General features: G+C 50.9%; 1 protein-coding gene across 1 annotated transcript; it reads left to right on the top strand.

Annotated features, from left to right (window-relative positions):
• The first annotated feature begins 4,645 nt into the window (after nt 1-4,645).
• Plpp2 (phospholipid phosphatase 2) lies at nt 4,646-12,258 on the top strand. The gene is given in 7 exon segments (XM_052747331.1): nt 4,646-4,782; nt 7,336-7,487; nt 7,616-7,890; nt 10,833-10,890; nt 11,074-11,250; nt 11,428-11,534; nt 11,536-12,258. Coding segments are annotated over 7 exon segments (1,065 nt in total). The 5' UTR covers nt 4,646-4,730; the 3' UTR covers nt 11,780-12,258.
• Nucleotides 12,259-24,609: the final 12,351 nt, after the last annotated feature.

The following is a 24,609-nucleotide window of genomic DNA, read 5'->3' on the forward strand; positions in this document are numbered from 1 at the left end:
CCTGACTGCCTGGCAGTGGCTTGTGGCTGGCAGTCCCCCCGGTCCTCCTCTGTGGAAGGCCTTTGTCTTTGTAGTCCTGCCAGCAGGTCCTTGGGTCCCGTGGTCATAGAGAGATGGGGTTTTCTGAGTGTGCAGGGACAGTTGAGAGCAGAGAGGAGCGATCGCCGAGGCCGTGACGTTCTCTGCTTGGTTCTGGGGTACACAGGCCCGGCTACAGAACGTTTTTCTAAGCCAAGAGGTTTGGAAATCCAGAGGGGTGGGGGAACCTGGGATGGTCCTGGGCTGCTGCAGGAGTATGTTGGGGGACCAGATTAGATTGGGACACAGGGTGGGCCAGAACCAGGAGGAGCCACCCTGAATTCTGCGTCACGCTGACTGTGATTTCCGGGCTTGCTGGCCAAGCTCCGTGTCTGCTGTGTCTGGGACACTGAAGACTTGGGGAGCAGAGCCAGACTGCCGGCCCTCGCCATCTGCAGCTGGGGCAGATGCCAGGCCACCCTCGTGAATTCAGATGGTTGCAGGCCGTCCCTAGCAGTGCTGTCCCTGCCTTTCAGCCCAGTCCTCAGGCCAGGAGCATCCCTCGAGACTCTGCACTGGGACGAAGGCCTTTGCGTACAAGTATGGGAGTCTGTGCTGGACTGAGCAAGTGGATGTTGGCTTGAGAGAGACAGCCTTGGAGAAGGGAAAAAGCATCCCAGAGCTGGAGGATCTGGGCCTGCCACTGCTCTGAGCCTCAGGCTCTCTGGCTTGGTCAGAGCTCTGGGGTATGATGGGCCCAGGTCTGACTTCATTGTCCAATCTTCTGTTCACTTCTCAGTGGCCCTCAGTTTCCCAGTCTGTAGCTCTTTAATGGGGTCACCAGGTAAAATTCGAGTATTTGGATTCCCATGACAAGCTATACACTGCATTGTGCTCACATTACCAAGAACGACATTTCCGCTGACAGTGGCTTGTTACCCTGCCACTCAGACCCTCTGGACTTGTTTGCCTGATCCAGCAGCTCCACCCTGGCAGCCATGGAGGACTGTAGCATTGCCTGGATCCAGGCCTTGTGGCTGGCGTGAGGCATGATGGGTGTGGTGACTTGAGGGGATGTGCAGAGCCTCAGTGTAGATTTCCAGAGACGCGCGTGTATGGGGGAGCCCCCAAACTGAGGGCAGGAGGTCCACTGGGGGTGGGAACCCCTCTCTGCCTCTTGGAGCTCTGACCATCAGAAAGACACCTATCGTGTCAGGAGGGGTGAGCAGCGGTAACGGGGCCACCAGGATGTCTACCTCGTCTGTCTGTCATGGAGCCCCTCCTTGCCTGCCCCTCAGTAGCCATGTCTGAGGAAGGGGGGTGTGGGGACGGAAGTGAGCGCTCACACATGGCCTGCTGTGTCTGAGAGCAGAGCACCACCATATGCACTACCGACAGTACACTTGTGCCCTGCTCAGCCACCCCTGGGCCCCTGCATGCTGGTGATGTGTGCGTTGTGCAGCCACTGGCTCCTGGTACTCATGCAGAGGAGCAGCTAGGCAACGGGCAGGAGGTGCACAGCCTGGGCCTTGCAGGTGACTGGCATGGGGTGAGGGCTCGGGGAGAGCAGAAGGCCACTCTGCAGTGCCCTGGGTCCTGGGTCCCACGGTGGCCCACTCTCCAGGCTGCCCTCTGCCGGCTGGTGCTTCCTGTTGAGCAGGACCCTATTTGTAAGTGCTGATTTCCAGAGGTCCTAGGCTGCAGGGCTACACCCACACTTCCTGCTTGGTCACCATCTGCCTGCATCAGACCATGTGGGACCCTGACTCTGGGGAAGGGGGCACTGAAACAGCCTCCAGATCCCCAGAGAAATGAAGAACCAAGGCTGTGTGTATGTGGGAGGTGTCTAATATGTGTAGATCCCTCTGCCCACTTCCCAGGTCCTTTGCGGCATTCAGAGACACTGATGCCTGAGTAGCCAAGAGTCCCATGGCCAGAGCTAGCCCTGAGCTCCATTGCCCTGGGCCAACAATGTGCCCTGTGGGGACAGGAAGCTAGCAAGACTGGCAAGTCCCCTCTGCCCCGGGGAAGGCCAGGCTCCTAGCTATGCGCCCTGGGGCCCCTGCACAGGATAGGCAGCTTGGCCCAGCGTGGTCTGGTGAGAGAATTCTGCTACAGAAGTTCTTCACCCCCTCACTGTGGCCACGCTGGTAATGGATTAGGAGCTATGACCCCAATCCTAACCTTAATCCTAATTTTTGCCGCCTCCACAAGGTTTTACTGCTGACACTGCCAAAGGATTTTAACAACTGACCCAAATCCTTCCAAGAGGGAAGGATGGAGAACGTCCATGAAGGTTCAACTCTCCACAGTCTCCCTGTTTATCCAGGCTCCCCCTCCTCCAACTCCCCTCCCACTCATCCCCTCTAGCCTCACCCTCCTCCTTCCTCATACTCCTTAGGCCCCAACCCTCCTCCAGTCTCCACTTTCTCCATCAACATGCTCCATCCTCATCCTCTTCCAGCCTCATCCCTTCTCCAGCCTGTCCTTCCACCCTCCTCCAGCTTCCTCCCTCCTCCCACTCACCCTCCTCCACCTTCCTCCCTCCTTCCACTCACCCTCCAGCTTCCTCCCTCCTCCCACTCACCCTCCTCCACCTTCCTCCCTCCTCCCACTCACCCTCCAGCTTCCTCCCTCCTCCCACTCACCCTCCTCCACCTTCCTCCCTCCTCCCACTCACCCTCCAGCTTCCTCCTCCCACTCACCCTCCTCCAGCTTCCTCCCTCCTCCCACTCACCCTCCAGCTTCCTCCTCCCACTCACCCTCCTCCAGCTTCCTCCTCCCACTCACCCTCCTATTAGTCCTCCTCAGCCACATCCCTTTTCCAGTCTCACCCTCTCCAGCCCCCTCTCCCACTTCCCCTCCAACAGTCTTCCTCTCTTCCACTGCATTCCTCCTCCTCCACACCCTCCTTCCCTCAGGAGCCTCCCTGCCCCATCTCTGTGTCCTTGCTCAGTGCCCCAGTCTCCTCCATCACCTCCTCTTTCCTGGCTCTCCACGCAGCACACAGTAGGCACTCAGTAAGGGACCCTACAGTATTGGTTACACAATTGCAATGTTGCCCTGACCTGCTAAGACTTTCTTATGGTTAGGTCCCAGGTAAACAGAGGTTAAAGGGGGCAGGAAGGATGCCACAATTCATGAGTTGTCGGGAGCCAGGAGACATGCCACATGTGTTGCAGGCATGACCCTGGCACCTCTGAGTCATGTGCTGCAGACATGGGTGGATGATGTGAATGAATGCTGGAGTGGAGGTATAGGGGAGCTCTGCTCAGAGTGCCTGCCCTCAGAGTCCTGCCATCAGAGCCCAGCCTGCCAAGGACTGCCCTCGTCTTTAAAGGGTCAGGCTTGCAGCATAGATGGGGAGTGGGTGTGGGGGATGAACACAGGCAACATCTGGAGCCAGGTTTCTGCACGGTCCTTGTCCAGCCCGGTGGTTGGCAGGTTACTGTGTGTTGAAGGTGCCGCCTGCCAACTTTATTGGCCACTTCTAGGGTGCAGGGCCCTCCCTTACCCATGAACAGGCCACTATGCACTGCCCCCTCCCAGGACCACAGGGCAGGCACCTGGGTTTTTTTTGGGACCTCTAAGGACAGCTCTACTCCAGGTGACATCCTGCAGGAGCAGGTCAGGGGGATCTTTTGGACTTTCATCCAGGAGCCGTCCTTCCGCCCTGCCGTCCTCGAGTCTCAAACATCTTGAAACTCAACCCTGTGGTGGGAGAAAGGCTGATGAATATGACCTAAGTGGAGGCCTCAAGGAGCTGTGACCTCTGGAGGGGAGGCTTCATGAGGTGGCCTCTTAAACCTTTAGGTGGTCACAGCCCAAAGGATCTCGTGTGGGCACTGGGAGCCTGAACTTCCTTTCCAGCGTCCACATGCCCTTGGCTCCCCCAAGTGTCCCTGGCCCAGGGCTCCAGGACACCTCCGGGACAGGGTAGGCTGGGCCCCATTCATGAATCAACTCGGATTCTCTGTGGCTGTCCCTAGAGTGGATAAAGCAGGGGCATGATCCTGACCCTCCCACCACAGAGTGTCAAAGAACCTTCAAGCCCGCCAGGGACTACAAGACGCTAGTTCAGAGGGAAGGCGGGTCTCTACCTGCTACGGTACTTGATTGATTTCAGAGGAGTCAGGGTGTCCAGTGCAGGGGCCCTCCCTTGGAAAGGCTGAGGAGATCGACTCCTGAGTGTGAGCTTGGTGCTGCCCAGGCAGCTTGCCCTACCCGCAACTCTACATTACAACTGCAGTACCCCGCCCAGGTGCTGGAGACATTTGGGTGACCTCCAGCCTACTGCCTAGATAGAGATTTGGCGGCTCCTCCCTGCCCGAAGACGCCTTTCCAGCTGGGAGACCCCAGTCTGGCTTTGGAGCCATATTCTTAGCCTAGAGTTTCCGGAAGGCCAGCCTGGAGACTTCTGTTTGTCCTGAGACCCCTCCCAGCCCCGAAGCCCCCGCCCCTCCACACCCGGGTCAAGGTAGCAAACACATCCCTCAGGGCCTCCGCCCGCTCCTGTCCCTCCTGCCTCCGCACTTTCTCTTCGTGCCACGCCCTCCTCCAGCCCCGCCCCCGCCTCGCCCGGGCCCTTTCGTCAAGCCCAGCCCTTTCCCTGGGCCGGGCAGTCTCCATGGCCATGTGATCCTGGGGCTGCTGGGACGCTCCGGAACAGCTGGGACAAGCGGGGGTCGCGGGCGTCCCTGGGCGGGGGCGACATGGAGCGGAGGTGGGTCTTCGTGCTGCTGGACGTGCTGTGCGTGCTGGTCGGTAAGAGTCTGGGGACCCGGGGGCGGGAACTCTCTCCCAGGTGCACGCTCCCACGGTCCCTCCTGCCAGTGCGCGTTCGGGATGCGGACGGTGGTGACCGGTGCTCCCCACTTCCCTGTGCGCGCCCTGCCAGCCCTCCTGGGCGCTTGGCGTGATCCGGGCTGCCTCTCTACCTGTGGCTGTTCCCGGGTGGGGGGTCCCGGCAGCAGGAAGTCACTCGAGTGCTGCGGGGCGACATGACTCACTTGGGCGGGGCGGCACCAGGACCCTGCAGGCCAGTGACCCGTGGCCAAGGTCCAGCACGGTGCCCCCGGGAGGCGGGGACGGCCAGGCTCGCACAGACAAACCTGCCAGTCCGGTTCAGGCCGCGGGGAGGAGCATTCCGAACCCCCCAGGCGCGAACAAAGGCCAAGTGTTTGTTCGGGGGCCCAGGGGACAGTGGCTGGATCCTTCCCCGAAGGCTGTGACGGGATGTCGTCTGCTCCCGTCCATTCTGCTTCTCCCTCTGGGTCCATCGTCCACATCCCGGAAGGATATTCTATTCAGCTTCGCCCTTTGGCAGCCAGGAGGCCCCGTGGGACATTCCCGAGCCTTGGGCACCCTTTTTGACTGTATGGGTTTATTAAAAACATTTCTGTTGCTTTAACTGCGTGCCAGGCACCGGAGGACTTGGAAATAGTTTACATTTTTCCTTGAAAAGTCCTGGGTCCCCGGAGGCGGAGCTACCCGGGGAGTCACAGACGCAGGAGGAGGCCAATGCCAGCCTGTTGCTCCCCTTAGTCAGCACAGGCTTTGGGTGCTGGTAGGGAGGCCCTGCCAGCCGGAATGAAGGACCCTTGCCTATTGGTGGGGACAGCGTCCCCTAAAGATACCCACGGAAGGTGGAAGGAGAGGAGGGGACACCCCGGGAGTCAGTGTGCTGGCCCACACCTGCCGTGCAGCCCAGCCATGCTCACACCTTGCAGCACGGCTGTGGCTGTGGCTGTGGCTGTGGCTGTGGCCGTGGCCTGCCTGGCATGTCCACTCAGCAGACTCACTGACTCCAGTTGTCTCCGTGATGGTTATCACCAGATCCTTTAACTTTGCCGCCTCCTATGAACAAGATAAGGGATTTCCTCTGACCTCATCTCTGTTTCCTCTGACCCTCTCTCCTCCTTTCCCCCTCTCCCTCTCTCCCCCTCTCCCTCTTTCCCCTCTCTGACCATCTCTCCCCCTCTCCCCTGGTCCCACCCTCTGCCTTGCTTTCCCCCTCTCCCCTGCTCTCCCCCTCTCTCCTCCTCTGTGGCTGTCTTACCTTGTCCTCTGACCTCTTCTCCTTCAAGCCTTCTCTCACTGTCACGAAGCCTGGCCCCTCCCAGGGGACATTGCTGCTGTCACCCTCACTTTTTAACCCCCCTTCTTAGCTTGGTGATGTTAGCACCTTCCTGGATCCTGTCCCCTGTGGGCACTGTGATGGCTCAGCCTGTGTAGGGACTGTTCTCTGGCCCCTCCGTTTCCCCGTGTATGTATGCTAAGGGAAGGCTCATCTTGTGTTCTCCTGGCATTCAGGACCTCAAAGCCGCACCCTCCACACCCAGCTTTTCTGCTCACGGGCAAAGGGCACTTGCCCAGCTTTGCCTCTTTGGGGTGTCTGTGTTCCTGTGCCTGTGGAACACGGCGCTGCCCGGCGTCCTGTCCTTGTGACCGGCTCTCACCCCCCCAGCTGCCCTTGGTTGCAGCTCTGGCCACAGCTTCACTGCTAGGTCATTTTCCAAGAGTGTCTGTGTCTCTGGGCTTTGGCCTGAGTCTCCCGAACCCAGGGCTGCCTCCATCTTGTCCACTGTGTAGCTGACATTGGCTCAGAACTTGGAGTGAAGGCAAATAAGGAAGCAGAGAGTCGGGGCTGGAGAGATGGTCCAGCACTCAAGAGCACTGACTGTTCCTCCAGAGGACCAGGGTTCAAATCCCAGCACCCGTGTGGCAGCTCACAACTGCCTGTAACTCCGGGATCCAACACCCTTACCCAGACATCCATACGGGCAAAGCATCAATGCGCATTAAAAAGAGTAGGCACTCTAGGGTGGCGCTCTGGCTGTGCCCTTGCTGTGTGGCCCACAGCCCTACAGCTTTGCGTTGCTAGATGACCTTACCTACCTGTCCAGTGCCCCACCGTGAACACAGCAGGCCCCTTGGTGTTCCTGTGCAGATGGGGCAGTCCAGCCAACTCTCACTAAGGTGACCGTGTGGTTCTCTGTGGGGACAGGAGCCATGAAGAGCAGCAGTGACTGCATGGGTGGCTTGTCAGGAGAGGTGCTGAGATGTGACTCTCGGAGGAGTCATTGTGCTTGCAGTGTGTGTGAAGGTTCTGATTGCCGGTGCTGAGTCAGCCCTAGGGACCCGACGTGAGGTGAGGGGGCAGCAGGGTAGAGCTGCCCAATAGCTGGGCTCGTTAAAGAAGCCACCGGAATACTTTCCAATGGGGTCATCGCAGAGTGGCCGTGATACCAGTGCAGATAATACGTGGGCAAGAATTTGCACTGTGGAGAACCATGTGCCTTCCCTGGCTTCCCACAGCCTCTCTGCCCTTCGTCATTCTGACCCTGGTGAACGCGCCATACAAACGAGGGTTCTACTGCGGAGATGACTCCATCCGGTACCCCTACCGTCCAGACACAATCACCCATGGACTCATGGCTGGGGTCATCATCACAGCCACCGTCATCCTTGTAAGACAGAAAAGTGCTTGGGTGGGGACTGGGTCAGCCCTGCCCTGAGGTGTGTAGGACTCCGCTCCCCAGCAGGGGGTACAGTGGGAGGCCTGTCTGCCACTGCTCTGCCACTGTTTCCTTGGCAGGTCTCGTCGGGGGAGGCCTACCTGGTGTACACAGACCGTCTCTATTCGCGCTCCGACTTCAACAACTATGTGGCCGCCATCTACAAGGTGCTGGGGACCTTCCTGTTTGGGGCCGCTGTGAGTCAGTCTCTGACTGACCTGGCCAAGTACATGATCGGGCGCCTGCGACCCAGCTTCTTGGCTGTCTGTGACCCTGACTGGAGCCGGGTCAACTGCTCTGGCTATGTGCAGCTGGAGGTGTGCAGGGGTAGTCCTGCCAATGTCACCGAGGCCAGGTAGGTACCGCTTGCAGCCCAGGCAAGGCTCTGAGGGGCAAGAAGTCTGGAGCCTGGTGAATGGAGAAGACCCATTGGCAGAGGCAGGCAGAGAAGGCGGCCATGGGTCTTCCTCTGTGTCTTTGGCAGGGCAGGTACACAAGTGGGCAGTCTCAGGGTTCATTTTGTCTGGGAGGCAGTGGCCTGCCCTGCAGAGGTGGGGTGACGGCCCCCTGCCCCTTGAGGCGTGTGCTGAGGGATCTACTGTGACTGAGCGGTTGCCTCTTCAGGGTCCTCTGTGGTGAGCTTGTTTGCTCTGAGCACGGTTCCCTTCTCGTCCCGCTCTTCCGAGCCCTGCTATTCATCCTTGGTGTGGCCTGTGTGTCCCGCATCCTCGCTCTGTGATCTCCGCTGAGCCCTCTCTGTCTGCTGGCTCTGACCAGCCATTAGGCCTTCCAGGGCTTTTTCACTTTCAGTACTATTGGCATTTTCACATCCATAATGCAGTTTTTGTTTTTTGAGACAGGATCTCACCAGAATGACCTCAAACTTCTCATCTTCCTGCCTCAGTCTCCCGAGTGCCGGGGTGACAGGCTTGTGTCACCATGATCGGCGTAGAATGTCTTCTTGGCTTTTGTCCCTTCCTTCTGTCCTCACAGATGTTCTCATCTCTGGATGTTTCCAGTGACTGGCCGCAGTGTCTGTCCCTAAGCTTGGCACTTGTGTCTCCTCATGAACTGTTCTATGTGTGTGTTTGTGTGTCTGCATATGTGTGTGGGCCGGCAGGCAAGCGTCTTCCTCAGTTACTCTCCACTATATCTAAATATATAAGATATTTATTTTATTTATGTGCACGTGTGTTTTCCTGCATGTATGTATGTACACCAGGTTCATGCAGGAGTCCATGGAGGTCTGAAGAGGACATCAGATCCCCTTGAACTGGAGTTACAGATGGTTGTCAGCTGTTACGTGGGTGCTGGGAAATGAACCCTGGTCCCTGCAAGGGTAATACGTGCTCTTAACCCCAGAGCCGCCTCTCCAGTCCCTCTCCACATTTTCCTTTAAGACAAGGTCTCTAGCTGAACCTAGAGCTGTACAGTTGTAGACTGGCCAACAAGCTGCGGGGATCCTTCTGTCTCTACCTCCCCAGGCCTGGGATTACGGGAATGCACCACACACCTCCCTTGTCACCTGAGTGTTAGGGATGGAACTTAGGTCCTCACGCTTGCGGAGAGGGCACGTGACTCGCCGAGCATCTCCCCAGCTCTTTAGTCAGCTTCTGTTTACTAGCCACGCCATGTGTGTGCGTGTGTGGTTTTTTTGTTGCAAAACAGTGATTTTTGTCTGTTTGTCTATTTGTGGCCATACTGAAGAGCAAACCCATGGCTTTGACTTGCACATGCCAGGAAAATGCCTTTAACACCGAGTTACAGGGGAGAATGGACAGTGTGGTTACCGTCTATTTAGTGGCTTACCCGAGAGAACACTGTGGACGGCTGTGTTGTCGCCAGCGTAGTGGGTCAGCAGGATTGGAATACACCTCTATTTTGTTTTCTTATTTTGTCTGCCGAGATTGTGGAGTGGCTCTGTGGGCGCTCTGGAGATGCCTGGCCCTTCGGAGCCGCCAAAGGCAGACCCCGGCTGCTGCTTGAGCTCTGAGGCAGCAGTGACTAATATCTTTGTAAGGTGAGGTGATGGTCAGTACCTGGAACCCAGCTGTCACAACAGTGGCCGTGTCAGTATTGGGTGACGGTGGCAGTACTGGTGACCGCTGCCTGCCGCCCCCATGTGGTCCTGCTGGCCATGCCTGCTCCAGGAGCAGGTAAGGGAGCTGGAGTTGGTGATGTGAGGGTGAGACGGTCGCTCCAGGGCCTCCTGATGGAGTGTCCTGTGTGCAAGCCTTCCCTCAGGTTAAGAGGCTGGAGAGATGACTCAGAGGTTCCACACCCCTGGCTGCTCTCCCAAAGGATCTGGGTTAGAGTCTCAGAACCATTTGTGATGCCCTCTTCTGGCCACTTGCAGGCACTGCATGCATGCGGCACACAGCTGTAAACAAAACAGTATATACATAAAATAAAGATAAATAAATTTTTTTTTGTTTTGTTTTTCGAGACAGAGTTTCTCTGTGTAGCTTTGCGCCTTTCCTGGAACTCGCTTTGGAGACCAGGCTGGCCTTGAACTCACAAAGATCCACCTGCCTCTGTCTCCCAAGTGCTGGTATTAAAGGCGTGGGCCACCACCGCCCGGCGATAAATAAATCTTAAGGATGATTTATTTTTGTGTGTGTGTGTGTGTGTGTGTGTGTGTGTGTGTGTGTGTGTGCGTGCGCGCGCGTGCATGCATGTGTGTACACAGGCACATTCCTCAGAGGCATCGGATCTCCTGGAGTTGGAGTTACAGACAGTTGTGAGCAGCAGGATGTAGGTGCTGTGGGATGTTCTGTATGGCAAATGTGTTGCTGATTAGTCAATAAATAAAACACTGATTGGCCATTGGCTAGGCAGGAAGTGTAGGCGGGACAAGGAGGAGAATAAAGCTGGGAAGTGGAAGGCTGAGTCAGAGAGACACTGCCAGCTGCCACGATGACAAACAGCATGTGAAGATGCCGGTAAGCCACGAGCCACGTGGCAAGGTATAGATTAATGGAAATGGATTAATTTAAGCTGTAAGAACAGTTAGCAAGAAGCCTGCCACGGCCATACAGTTTGTAACCAATATAAGTCTCTGTGTTTACTTGGTCGGGTCTGAGCGTCTGTGGGACTGGCAGGTGAGAGAGATTTGTCCTGACTGTGGGCCAGGCAGGAAAACTCTAGCTACAAATGGCTACTGGGAACTGAGCTTGGGTCCTCTGCAAAAGCAGTCAGGGCTGGTAACTGCTGAGCCATCTCTCCAGCCCTGCTTGCCATCGTTTAGAGTTGCACCCCTCCTTCCGGGTTCCGCTGACCGGCTGCTCTCCCTCCCAGGCTGTCCTTTTACTCCGGACACTCCTCCTTCGGCATGTACTGCATGTTGTTCCTGGCGGTGAGTGTCCACCTTCTTCCTGGGGAATCTTACTCTCCCCCCCCCCCCCACTCCCGCCTGGGTCTTCCCCTGCACGATGGGGTATGTGGAGGGCTGAGGTAGGGGGGTTGATGACTCTTGCGCTGGGTGGGGCAGGGTGTGGACACCCACGGGCCCAGCTGACGCAGGCTGATGCCCCAACAGCTGTACGTGCAGGCCCGGCTGTGCTGGAAGTGGGCACGGCTGCTGAGACCCACGGTTCAGTTCTTCTTGGTGGCCTTTGCGATCTACGTGGGCTACACCCGCGTGTCCGACCACAAGCACCACTGGAGTGATGTCCTCGTCGGCCTCCTGCAGGGAGCCCTGGTGGCCTGCCTCACGGTGAGCCCTGCTTGCCCATCCTGCAGGATCTGCCCTGACCCCTCTGTTCCTGCGATCTCCGCCTGCTGCTCTGCCCCTCAGAGCTTGCCCCTCACCGCTGGCCCCATCTACTTCACAACCCTCTTTGGCTCCTCCCTCTGGTCTTCTGGCTTTACTCACTGCCTTCCTCTCCCCCAGGTCCGCTATGTCTCAGACTTCTTCAAGTCCCGGCCACCCCAGCCCTGCAATGGGGATGAGGAACCCGAGCGTAAGCCCAGTCTGTCACTGACGCTGACCCTCGGCGACGGACCTTAGCCACAATGAGTACCCAGTCTCTTCCTGCTTTGGAAGCCAGGAAGCCATCTGTGGGCAGTCATGTGCCGGCCCCCTGGCCCTGGTCAGGCACTTCGTCTTTGGAGCTGCCCCAGGGTCCCAGCTGGTGACTGCTAACCAGTGTCTTGGGTGCCTGGCTGGCCCTGAGTGTGGGCAGGGTCCATCCTCATTGCTGCTTGAGTGCCAGGAACACAAGCACACGGCCTCTAAAAGATGAGGCCCTGCTCTGAGGGCTGTCTCCCACCACCAAGGGCTTTTTGAGAAGGGCCATCCGTGCATGGCCCCAGGAATGGGCTGATCTGAGATGGTACATGAAGTCAGCACCCTCCGTGACAGTCCTGCCGGCCATGAACAACCCTTTGTCTGCCTGGGTGGGGCAGTCGGCCTTGGCCTGGGGCAGGGATCACAAGTGTGAAAGAAGGCTGCTAAACCTTGGGCTGCCTAGAAGTCCGGGTTGCCTGAAGGGTCACTCGGGGCTTTTGGTCTGGATCCTGTTCTCAAGCCTGCAGAAGATTCCTGCTCCAGGCCTCCAAGCTCCTCCCTCAAGCTGGATGTCCCGTCCTGCCTCCACACTGTCCACATGGACCAGATGTGTAGCCAGGCCTTGGAAGTGGGTCTGCCATTCCCATCTATTCCAGAACATTTAAAAGTTCCTTTTTCATGGGAGGGTGAGTTATAAACTTTGTACCAAACGTCTCTGATCTGAGTGTTGATTTTTCAGCTCTCCAGGTGAGATGGCCCTGCTGCCTCGTTCCCTAGTGTCCTGTGTTGGACCCGCCCAGTCTTAGCATTGACTTGGGAGACCGAGATGTGGCCTGGGTGTTCTGTATACAGGCCAAGACCAAGGCCTTATAGCCATTGTGGCCTTCCTTGGTTGTGGTGGATGCTTATGTTAGGTCCACTTTAAAACACAGAGACCCTTCACGGACCACATTACTCATGCCTGAGGATGTTCCCAGGGTGCCTTGCCAGTCTCCCAGGGGCATCGGAAGTGCTGACAGGCCTCACTGTATCCCAGGACAAGGTGTGTGTCTTTCTGGGAATGGTCAGGCTCCTTATGTACTCCTCAGGTCCTTGGGTCAGAAAGCATGGCGGGGGTGGTGGTGGTGGTGCAGTTAGTAACACCCCTTTCTCCCTCTTCTCCATAGAGGCTGGGTCCAGATTGGGTCACCATGATCCCGGATACCACTAGCAGTCACTGAAAGCCAGCAGACCCATGGGGCTTAACCCCACCTAGGGAGCATGCTGGATGCCTCATGCACTTGGTAGCTGGGTGTTCAGTGGCTGACACAGCCTGCTCTTCCATATTTTCATGGGGATACTCTTGGTTAAATGCCTGCCTGCCAGTGTCCTCCAGCCAGTGTCCTGTACACCAGGGTTCTACAGGAACCAGCTGGTCCATTGCTGTCCGAGGCCCCAGTGGGAAGGTGTGGTCATGTTGTCTGAGCCCACCAGGGCTCTGTTTCTACAGATCCTTTGCCTAGCCAGCCAGCAGCCGAGCTGGGCCTCTTCCAGGCACCCACGCCTGCCTGTCAGGCTGGCAAAGAACTCAGTTTAGCAAGCACACGGGGTGTGGAGCACACATCTGTGACACTAGCACCTGAGGTAGGAGGGTGGTGAGTGTAGCCTGGGCTGGAGTGACTCTTCTGTGCATGTCCGTGAGCGTTCACGAGTGTGCCTGCGTGTGTAGGTCAGAGGGCGACCTTCTGTGCATGTCCGTGAGTGTTCATGAGTGCCTGTGTGTGGAGGTCAGAGGGCGACCTTCTGTGTGGACAGCTGTCTGCTTGCAGGCATCCCCCTGTCTCTGCCTTCCATTGCTGGCGTTACACCATGCCTACCTGACTACATTGCTCCTGGGGATCCAAACTTAGTCCGAATGCTTTGGAGAAGTGTGCTACTGATACCCCACTCGCAAGCCCCTAGAGAGAGATTCTTTATTTAAAAAATAAAGCAGGGGCTGGGGAAATAGCATAGTGGTTAGAGCGCATGTTGGCTGCCTCAGGACGGCCTGTAACTATCTCCAGGGTATCTGCTGCCCCCTTCTGGCCTTTATAGGCACTGCATTTATGTGCACATACTACCCCCAACCCCACACACTTAAAAAAAAAGAGAGAAAATAAAATCTTTCCTTTATTCCTTTTATTGAAGACAGATTCTTTTCTCACAATATATCCTGATTATGCCCCGCCCCCTCCCCACATACCCTCCTGTCTGGATCCACCCCCTTTTCTGTATCTCATTAGAAAAGAACAGGCTTTTAAGATAACAACAAAATAAAATATGATAACATAAAACAAAAACTAACATGTCAGAGTTGGACAGGACAAACAGGGAAAGAGCCCAAGAGTCAGTGCAATATGCAGAGGCCCACTTGTTCACACACTCAGGAATCCCATAAAAGCACGAAAGCTGTAATACATGCGCAGAGGACCTGGTGCAGACCTGTGCAGGTCCTGTGCAAGCTGAGAAGCTTCTCAGTTTCATGAGGTGCCATTTATTAATTGTTGATCTTAAACAACAATTGTGTTAAAAATTGTCTTAGTCAGGGCTTCTATTGCTGCAGTGAAACACCGTGATCAAAAAGCAACTTGGAGAGGGAAGGGTTTACCCGGCTCACACTTCCACATCGCTGTTCGTCACTGAAGGAGTCAGGACAGGAACGCAAGCAGGGCAGGAACCTGGAGGCAGGAGCTGATGCAGAGGCCGTGGAGGGGTGCTGCTCACTGGCTTGCTCCACATATCTTACTCAGCCTGCTTTCTTATAGAACTCAGAACCACCAGCCCAGGGATGGCCTCACCCACAATGGGCTGGGCCCTCCCTCATCAATCACCAATTATGAAAATATCCTTCAGGGGTATGTGCAGACTAGTCTTATGCAGGCGTTGTCTCAATTGAGGCTGTCTCCTCTCAGATAACTCTGGTTTGTGTCAAGTTGACCCGAGACTAACCAGCACAGTACTGTCCTGTTCAGGAAGTCTTCTCTTGTGCCGATGTGTTCAAGGCTGATCCCCACTTTCTCTTCTATAAGGTTTAGTGGATCTGGTTTTATGTTGAGGTCTTTGATCATTTAGAGTTGAGTTTTGTGCAGGATGATCAATATGGATCTATTTGCGTTCTTCTACATGCAGACATCCAGTTAGACCAGCACCATTTGCTGACGATGTTTTCTTTTTCCCATTGTATAATTTTGGCTTTTTTATGTTGGCTGGTTTTGTGTGTCAACTTGAGAAGCTAGAGTCATTAGAGAGGAAGGAGCCTCAGCTGAGGGAACGCCTCCATGAGATCCAGCTCTAAGGCATAAGCCTATTAAACCCTTTCTTCTCAAACTTGCTTTTTGGTCATGGTGTTTCATTACAGCAATAGAAACCTTAACTAAGACATTTATCAAAAATTGAGTGTTCATAAGTGTGTGGATTTATATCTGGATCTTCAATTTGATTACATTGATCAATGTGTCTGTTTTTATGCCAACACTATGTGGTTTTTATTACTATAGCTCTGTAGAGCTGGTAATCAGGGATGATGATACCCCCGGAAGTTGTTTTATTGATCAGGATTGTTTTAGCTATCCTGGGATTTTTATTTTTCCATATGAAGTTGAGTACTGTTCTTTCCAGGTCTGTGAAGAATTGTGTTGAGATTTTGATGGGGATTGCATTGAATCTGCAGGACTGCTGTTTATACTATGTTAATCCTACAAATCCATGAGCATGGGAGATCTTTCCATCTTCTGATATCTTCTTCAATTTCTTTGTTCAAAGACTTGAAGTTTTTATCACCAAGTCTTTCCATTGCTTAGTTAGAGTTTTCCCAAGATATTTAGCATTATCTGAGGCTATTGTCAAGGGTGTTGTTTCCATGATTTCCTTCTCAGTTCGTTTGTCATTCGTATATGGGGGGAGGTACTGATTTTTTGAGGTAATCTTGTATGCAGCCACTTTGCTGAAGAAGTTTATGAGCTGTAGGAGATCTCCAGTGGAAATTTTAGGGCACTTATGTATACTATCAAACCATCTGCGCCAGGCAGCATGCCTTTAATCCCAGCACTCGGGAGGCAGAGGCAGGCAGATCTCTGTGAGTTCGAGGCCAGCCTGGTCTCCAAAGCAAGTTCCAGGAAAGGCACAAAGCTACACAGAGAAACCCTGTCTCAAAAAACAAAAAAAAAATCTGCAAATAATGATACTTTGACTCTTCCTTTCCAACCAAGATCCCCTTGATCTCCTTCAGTTGTCTTATTGCTCCAGCTAAAACTTTAAGTACTATATTGAATAGGTATGGAGAGAGTTGGAAACTTCTGTCTTGTTCCTGAGTTTAATGGACTTGCTTTGAGTTTCTCTCTATTTAATTTGATGTTGACTGTCGGCTTGTTGTAAGTTGCCTTTATTATGTTTAGTTATGTCTCTTGTATCCCTAATCTTTCAAGGACTTTTTTCATAAAAGGGTGTTGGATTTGGTCAAAGGCCTTTTCTGCATCTAATGAAATGTTCATGTGTTTTTTTTTCTTTCAGTTAGTTTATATGGTAGATTACATTTATTCGTTTTTGTATGTTGAACCATCCTTGCATTACTGGGATGAAGCCTACTTGATCACAGTGGATGATCTTTTCCATGTGTTCTTGGTTTGTTTTGCAAGTATTTTACTGAGTATTTTTGCATCAATATTCATGAGGGAAACTGGTTTGTAATTCTCTTTGTTTGTTGGGTCTTTATGTGGTTTGGGTATCAGGGTAACTGTGGCCTCATAAAGACAATTTGGCAATGTTCCTTCTGTTTCTATTTTGTTGAACAATTTGAGGAATATTGGTGTTAGCTCTTCTTTGAAACTCTGGTAGAATTCTGCACTGAAATCATCTGGCCCTGGGCTTTTTTTGGTTGGGAGACTTTTAATGACTGGTTCTAGTTATAGGTCTATTTAAATTGTTTAGCTGTTCTTGATTTAATTTGGGTATGTGGTACCTATCCAGAAAACTGTCCATTTCTTTTAGATTTTCCAATTTTGTGGAGTATAGGTTTTTGAAGTATGACATGATGATTCTCTGGATTTTCTCATTATCAGTTGTTATGTCTTCCTTTTAATTTCTGATATTGTTAATTTGGGTATACTCTCTCTGTCTTTTAGTTAGTTTGGATAAGGGTTTGTCTATCTTGTTGATTTTCTCAAAGAACCAACTTTATGTTTTATTGTTTTTTTTTTTGTATTGCTCTCTTTGTTTCTATTTCATGGATTTCAGCTCTCAGTTTGATTATCTCCTTCCCCATCTCTTTTGATTAGTTTTGGTTTGAAGTCTATTTTGTTAGGTATTAGAATTGGCCAGCTTGCTTCTTAGGTCCATTTGTTTGAAATATCTTTTTCCAACTCTGAGGTAATGTCCATCCTTGATGTTGAGGTGTGTTTCTTGGATGCAGCCAAAGAATGGATCTTGTTTTTGCACAATTCTGTTAGTCTGTGTCTTTTTATTGGGTAATTGAGAGTATTCATGTTGAGAGATACCAATGACCAATGATTGTTGATTCCTGTTATATTGTTATTCTTGTTGTTGTTGTTGTTGTTGTTGTGTGTGTGTATATGTGTGTTTCCCTTCTTTGGTTTTGCTGGTGTGAGATTATTTATTTCCTGTATTTTCATGGCTGTAGTTAACCTCCTCAGGTGAAATTTTTCTTATAGCACCTTCTGTGGGCTAGATTTATAGATAAATATTGCTTAAGTTTGTCTGTATCATGGAATTTCTTATTTTCTCCATCTATGGTTATTGAAAATTTTGTTGGTTTATGGTAGTCTGGGCTGGCATCTGTGGTCACTTAGAGTCTGCAGCACATCTGTCCAGGCCCTTCTGGCTTTTAGAGTCTCCATTGAGAAGTCAGGTGTAATTCTAATAGGACCACCTTTTTGTGTTCCTTTGTCTTTTTTCCTTAGAGCTTTTAATAGTTTTTCTTTGTTCTGTATATTAAGTGTTTTGATTATTATGCAGTGATGGAAATTTCTTTTTCTGGTCCAATCTATTTGGTGTTCTGTACGCTTTTTGTACCTTTATAGGCTTTTCCTTCTTTAGGTTAGGAAAATTTTCTTCTATGATTTTGTTGAAAATATTTTCTGGGTCTTTGATCTGGTATTCTTCTTTTTCCTCTATTCTTATTGTTCTTAGATTTGGTCTGTTCATAGTGTCCCAGATTTTCTGGATGTTTTGTGTTAGGAAGTTTTTAGATTTAACATTTTCTTTGACTGATGCATCCAGTTCTCCTACTGTATCTTCAATGCCTGAGTCTCTTGTATTTTGTTGGTGAAGCTTGTCTCTGTAGCTTCTGTTTGAAAACTTTCCAGAATTCCCTCAGTTTGTGTTTTCTTTATTGCCTCTGTTTCTATTTTCAGGTTATGACCAGTCTTATTTGCTTTCTTCAACCATTTGCTTGTTTTTTTTCTTGACTTTCTTTAAGGGATTTATTAATTTCCTGCAACTGTTCATGTTTCCCAGGCATTCTTCAAGGGTTTATTTATTTCCTCGTTAAGGACCTCTATCATCTTCATATTGTTGTTTTGAAGGTCTTTTTCTTTTTCTTTTTTAAGATATATTTATTTATTTATTATGTGTACAGTGTTCTGTGTGCATATACACCTGCAGGCCAGAAGAGGGCACCAGATCTCATTACGGATGGTTGTGAGCCACCATGTGGGTGCTGGGAATTGAACTCATGACCTCTGGAAGAACAGCCAGTGCTCTAACCTCTGAGCCATCTCTCCAGCCCTGAAGGTCTGTTTCTTGGGCGTCAGTTATGTTGGAGTGCTCAGGGTCTGCTGTGGTAGAATAGTTGGGCTCCAGTGGAGACACTGACCGGGCCGTTGTTGATTTTGTTCTTATGCTGACATCCGAGCATCTGGATTTGGGGTGACTATAGGTCTAGGTGCTGATTTCTGGGTTTGTCTTTGTTGGGTAAGTGTTTTGTTCCCTGGTTTCTGTTTTTTTCTCTGGATTTTCAGAGAGTGATGGCTGTGTGTTGTCCATTTTACTGACCTGCTTGGCTGGTGTGTTCATGAGGAATTCTTGCTGGTGCTGGAGGCTGGGATGCAGGATGAGTGAGTGGAGGGATGTCATGAGAGGATGGTCTGTGAGATCCACAGGAGGTGTGGGCAGGGGGAAGGGAGGCCACAGCTGATGATTTGTTGCAGCACTAGGGAGGAGACTGAGGGATTGGGTCTGGGGGAACAGAGAGAGTGGAGAAGGTCAGTGGGAAGCCTAGCTGGTTTTCTGGCAGGCACGGCCTGTGGTTGAGCAGGGGGAGTCCACCTGAGTTGCGGGGAGGGAGGCCAGGAAGGGATGGTCTGTGGGATCCCCAGGAGATGTGGAGCAGGAGGGGGGCTGCAGCTAGTGTTCTGTTGCAGTCCTTCAGGCTCCTTTCTTCATCTGGGGGTGAGGGATAGAGAAGAGTCAGGCTTCAGAAACGGAGGGAGGGAGAGCAGGATGAATCGGAGGAGAGGGGGCTGGAGCTGGTAGGTCAGGTGCTGGGGCGATTACCTTTGAGCCAAAGGGGAAAGGAAACTGCAGATGATTGACCTCAGGAGCCCATCCATAAGCCGGTGGTCTTTTGGAGAGAACTGGGGTCTGATTAAGATGGAGTGTGTGAACTTCATGCAGCTTATGTTCATGGTCAGTTCCCCACGAGTGAGGATGGGAGGAATTATACTCTTTGCTGAAGGAAGGGATCATGTCTCTTTTTCCTCTGAAAAAACAGCAAAAAAGTAAAAGAGCAGAGGCCCAGTTCCCCGACTTCTCTCCTTACGCTAGGACTGAGGGGTCTTGTTTTCATCGATCTCAGATGTTTTATTCTTCCACTCAGTTTTGGATTTGTCTTCCCAGGACCCCAACATTCACCCCAGTGGACTGTCAATCAGGAAGAACACTCATTTTGCCCTTTCTTTGTCTTCCCTGTAATTAGCAGCCACCCCCCATCCCAGAGATTTCTCATATTCTCTGTTTCCCATTTTTGGAACAATCTTGTGATCAAAATCTCAGTCACTTTCTCATCCTCTAAAATCTGTCTACCAAGGTGGTACTTTATAATCCAGTTCCCTTCCCTCGGTTCATGCATGAGGTCGCGTATCATGCTTTGGGCCCGTATTACTACATTTCTGATCTACTTCTGATTTTGAGGTTCCATTGGTTCTGAAGCAGAGGAGTGCCTCTGTCATCTAGGGCCACCACAACAAGACAGTGGGATACACATCCCAGGATGGGGTTCATGTCCCAAGGTCCTTGATGATAGAGAGCCTCATGTTGGGTTCAAGATGTTAGAAATGTGTCTTGGGGCTCAAGAAAAGCATCTCACAATTCAAAGTATTTCAACAAGGCAAAGAGTTTTCCTTCTGTAGAAGAAGGGATAGCTGAGCCAAATCAAGCAAGCACATAAGTATAGAGGGGTCCACTGGGCTTTATTCCTAATGCAAAGGATCCTGGGTTCTATTCCTAATGCAAAGGATCCTGGGTTTTATTCCTAGTGCAAAGGATCCTGGGTTTTATTCCTAATACAAAGGATCCTGGGTTTTATTCCTAATGCAAAGGATCCTGGGTTTTATTCCTAGTGTAAAGGATCCTGGGTTTTATTCCTAATGCAAAGGATCCTGGGCTTTATTCCTAATGCAAAGGATCCTGGGTTTTATTCCTAATGCAAAGGATCCTGGGCTTTATTCCTAATGCAAAGGATCCTGGGCTTTATTCCTAATGCAAAGGATCCTGGGTTTTATTCCTAATGCAAAGGATCCTGGGTTTTATTCCTAATGCAAAGGATCCTGGGTTTTATTCCTAGTGTAAAGGATCCTGGGTTTTATTCCTAATGCAAAGGATCCTGGGCTTTATTCCTAGTGCAAAGGATCCTGGGTTTTATTCCTAATGCAAAGGATCCTGGGCTTTATTCCTAATGCAAAGGATCCTGGGCTTTATTCCTAATGCAAAGGATCCTGGGTTTTATTCCTAATGCAAAGGATCCTGGGTTTTATTCCTAATGCAAAGGATCCTGGGTTTTATTCCTAATGCCAAGGATCCTGGGTTTTATTCCTAATGCCAAGGATCCTGGGTTTTATTCCTAATGCCAAGGATCCTGGGTTTTATTCCTAATGCAAAGGATCCTGGGTTTTATTCCTAATGTAAAGGATCCTGGGTTTTATTCCTAATGCAAAGGATCCTGGGTTTTATTCCTAATGCCAAGGATCCTGGGCTTTATTCCTAATGCAAAGGATCCTGGGTTTTATTCCTAATGCCAAGGATCCTGGGTTTTATTCCTAATGCCAAGGATCCTGGGTTTTATTCCTAATGCAAAGGTGCCTCACTCTTGGGGCTACAGATGGTCTTGGGCCTTCTGGGATACTGGAAGGTTTGTACTTGACTTTGCAGAGTTGTCTGTCCTTTATACAATGTGATAGAGAAGAGTGCCATGCAGGGCTGGGATGGAAGGGCTCAAGAGGTTTTTGAAAGGCTGAGACTCTTGGAGGGCAAATGTTCCAAGGCTTTCTCAGAGGCGCTAATAAAAGGGAAAAGGGAACGTTAATTCTGTGTCAGAGCGTGGCTCATGAGTCAGGGGAGATCCTTGACGATGGCTTCACCTGCTGCTGACTTGTGTCAACATGCATGTAAGAGGTGTGTGGCAGGCTCCATACAAGTGAGGGGACACCTGAATTTCTCACTGACAGGCAGAGGCCCTATGCAGTCCATCTGTCAGTACCTTATGGGGCAAGTTGACTTGCGTGTGTGTTATCCTCATCTCCTGTACCCACTGGAGCAGCAGGACACACAGCTGTTTAGCCCATCTGACCCTAACCCTTGGGAATAAGGGTCCCGAGTGGCAAAGTGTCAAGTGAGAAGATCGGGATTGAAGCATAAAGAAGACAAAAGTGATAGCTGGGCCCCGGAAGTCTTGCATAAGCTGATGACATACGTCAAGCAAGTTTATTAAGAACATCCTATGGGGTGGTGGTGGTGGAGAGATGGCTCAGCGGTTAGAGCACTGGCTGCTCTTCCAGGGATCTTGAGTTCAATTCCCAGCACCCACATGGTGGCTCACAACCATCTGTAATGAGATCTGGTGTCCTCTTCTGGCCTGCAGGGACACATGCAGGCAGAACACTGTGTACATAATAAATAAATCTTAAAAGAAGAATGTCCTATGTACTGTTTGCAGTGGGGAGGGGGCCAAGGTCGGCAGAGGGTTAAATCAGTGCTGGCGAAGAGAGCCCAGGGCATCTCAGACACAGCTGCCTCAGGAGTCACAACCACAGCCCTTCGGGGGAAGCTGTGTTCCCAGGAGCTGGAACCCTAACTCTTTTGAGGCCTGAGCTCTGGCCCCGGGCTGGACCTCACCAGGTGTGCTCCTGACACAAAACGAATGCTCCCTGTTCTTTTCGATGGGGCTTCTGAGAAAGCCTTGGATGGGTCTGGCTTCCAACATCTGTCCTCCAAGAACCTTAGTCTCTTCGAAAGCCTCCGTAGCCTTTCTGTCCAGTCCCCAATGACACCTTCTTTCTCACGTTGTGCAGAGGTCAGGAGACTCCAACAGCATTGACTATGAGAACCCACCGATATCCCAGGAGCCCCAAGAACACCTTGTAGCTTTTTGGATATGAATAGACACAGGCAGTGGTGGCACACACCTTTAATTCCAGCACTTGGGAGGCAGAGCCAGGAGGATCTCTGTGAGTTCGAGGCCAGCCTGGTCTACAGAGTGAGATCCAGGACAGGCACCAAAACTACACAGAGAAACCCTGTCTCGAAAAACCAAAAAAAAATAAAAAATAAAAAAATAAAAATTGTCGGATACTATATGTATCTTACCAGACCATAATACTCAGAAGAATTGTACAGCTGTGACAGGCCCTTTCACCTTATGTGAGTTGGTCCGATGCTCTCATTCCTTTATCTGTATCCACTTCTCTAAATCTGTAAGCCACTCAAGTTGCATTGCGTTCTCTATGGAGTGAAACCATTTCACAGAATGCACAGGATAAGAGAGTGAGGTCCAAGTCCTGCCATGGAACCAGGAAGGTGCATCTCCACCCTTCCCTCTGTTCCCACAGACGCAACGCCCAGTCTCATCCCCAGCTCTGTAGCAAAACACCTGCTGGGGTCTCCCTTTCTACTCAAACCCTATCCCAACAGGCCATAAAGATCATCTCCTCCAACATTCCTTCCCCCAACTCATCCTATCCTCCCAGCCTCCAACACTGGCAGGCATTTCCTGGGACCACATGAACGGAGCATGCCAGGGAAACAGGTAAGGTAACTAAAGACCTTAACCACTTCCTCCTCTTCTCCAAAGCCAATCCCCAGTCTCATTCCCAGCTCTGCATCATAACAGCTGCTGCAGCCTTCCTTCCCACCTGCCCACATCTCTTGTGGATTCCACAGACCTCCCCCTCCTAATCTCTCTCCCTCCATTCCTTACTTTATCCCATCCCCCAACACCAGCATTCACTCCCTGCTAACCCACAGGCCACTTCTGTCTAGGGAGCAGAAGGCTTCTCTGTTCCTCCAGATCCAATCCCTCAGGCTCATCCCCAGCTGTATAGGCAAACTTCTGGGTGACCTCTCTTCACTCTCTACCCCCACTCCAAGAAGATAGATAAGCAGATACCCGTGGAACACCACTTCTCTCTTTCCTGTGAACCCCTTCAACCCCCAGCCTATTCCCATTCCTGAGTGTCAGCTCCCTATACCCAGAACACCTATCAGATCCACAGAAAAATTTCTACTAAGCAATACACAGCCATCACACTCTCCTAAAATCCAGAGAAACCAAGAAACAACACACACACACACACACACACACACACACACACACACACACACACACACAGAGAGAGAGAGAGAGAGAGAGAGAGAGAGAGAGAGCAAAGACAAAACGTAGACATCAGCACCTCTACCTATAATCATCCCAATCAAAGATACTAGGGTAAAAACACAATCAGTAATAGCCAGAAAATTATGTCTCCACTAGAGTCCAGCAGCCCTACCACAGTAGACCCTGGATATTCCAATATTGGTGAAGCACAAGAAAAAAACACCTTGAAACAGCCTACATGAAGATTATAGAAGTTCTAAAGAGGAAATGAATAAATTGCTTAAAAAAACCCCAAGAAAACACAAACAGATAGTGGAAGGAAATGAAGAAATCCTTTAAAGAAATCCAGGAAAACACAAACAGATAGTGGAAGGAAATGAATAATCAATAAAATACAAACTGATAGAATTCTGGAAATGAAAAATTTAGGGATTTGAACAGGAACTACGGAGGCAAGCTTCACCAACAGAATATAGTGGATGGAAGAGGGAATCTCAGGAGCTGAAGATACAATAGAAGAAATGGAAACAGTCATCAAAGAGAATGCTAAATCAAGACAAAACAAAACATCCAGGAAACTGGAACACTGTGAAAAAAACCAAATCTAAAAATAATAGGAATAGAGGAAGGAGAAGAAACCTATGCCAAAGGCCCAGAAAATATTTTCAACAAAATCATAGATGAAAATTATCCTAACCTAAAGAAGGAGATGCCCATAAAGGTACAAGAAGTTTCCAGAACACCAAATAGATTGGTCCAGAAAAGAAAGTCCCCTTGCCACATAATAATCAAAACACTGAATGTAGAAAACAAAGAAAGAATATTAAAAGCTGCAAGGGAATGAGACCAAGGAACACATAAAGGCAGACCTATTAGAATTACACCTGAGTTCTTGATGGGGACTCTAAAAGTTAGAAGGGCCTGGACAGATATCCTGCAGTTTTTTTTAAATGTTTATTTATTTTACATCCCAGACACAGTTTTCCCTCCCTCCTTTCCAGTCCCTCCCCACTTCCCTCTGCTCCCCATCTCCTCCTCCATTTCTATTAAGAAAAAGGCAGGCCTCCCAGGGATGTCAACAAAACATGGTATATCAAGTTGCAGTATGACTAAGAGCCTCTCCTCGCTGGACAAGGCGACCCATTATGAGGAATAGGGTCCCAAATGCCAGAAAAAGTCAGAGACAGCCCCTGCTCCCACTGTTAGGAGTCCCACAAGAGCACCAA

This window comes from Peromyscus californicus, unplaced genomic scaffold (genome assembly GCF_007827085.1).
Source record: "Peromyscus californicus insignis strain IS unplaced genomic scaffold, ASM782708v3 Scaffold_1__1_contigs__length_55948999, whole genome shotgun sequence".
Classification (NCBI taxonomy): Eukaryota; Metazoa; Chordata; class Mammalia; order Rodentia; family Cricetidae; genus Peromyscus; species Peromyscus californicus.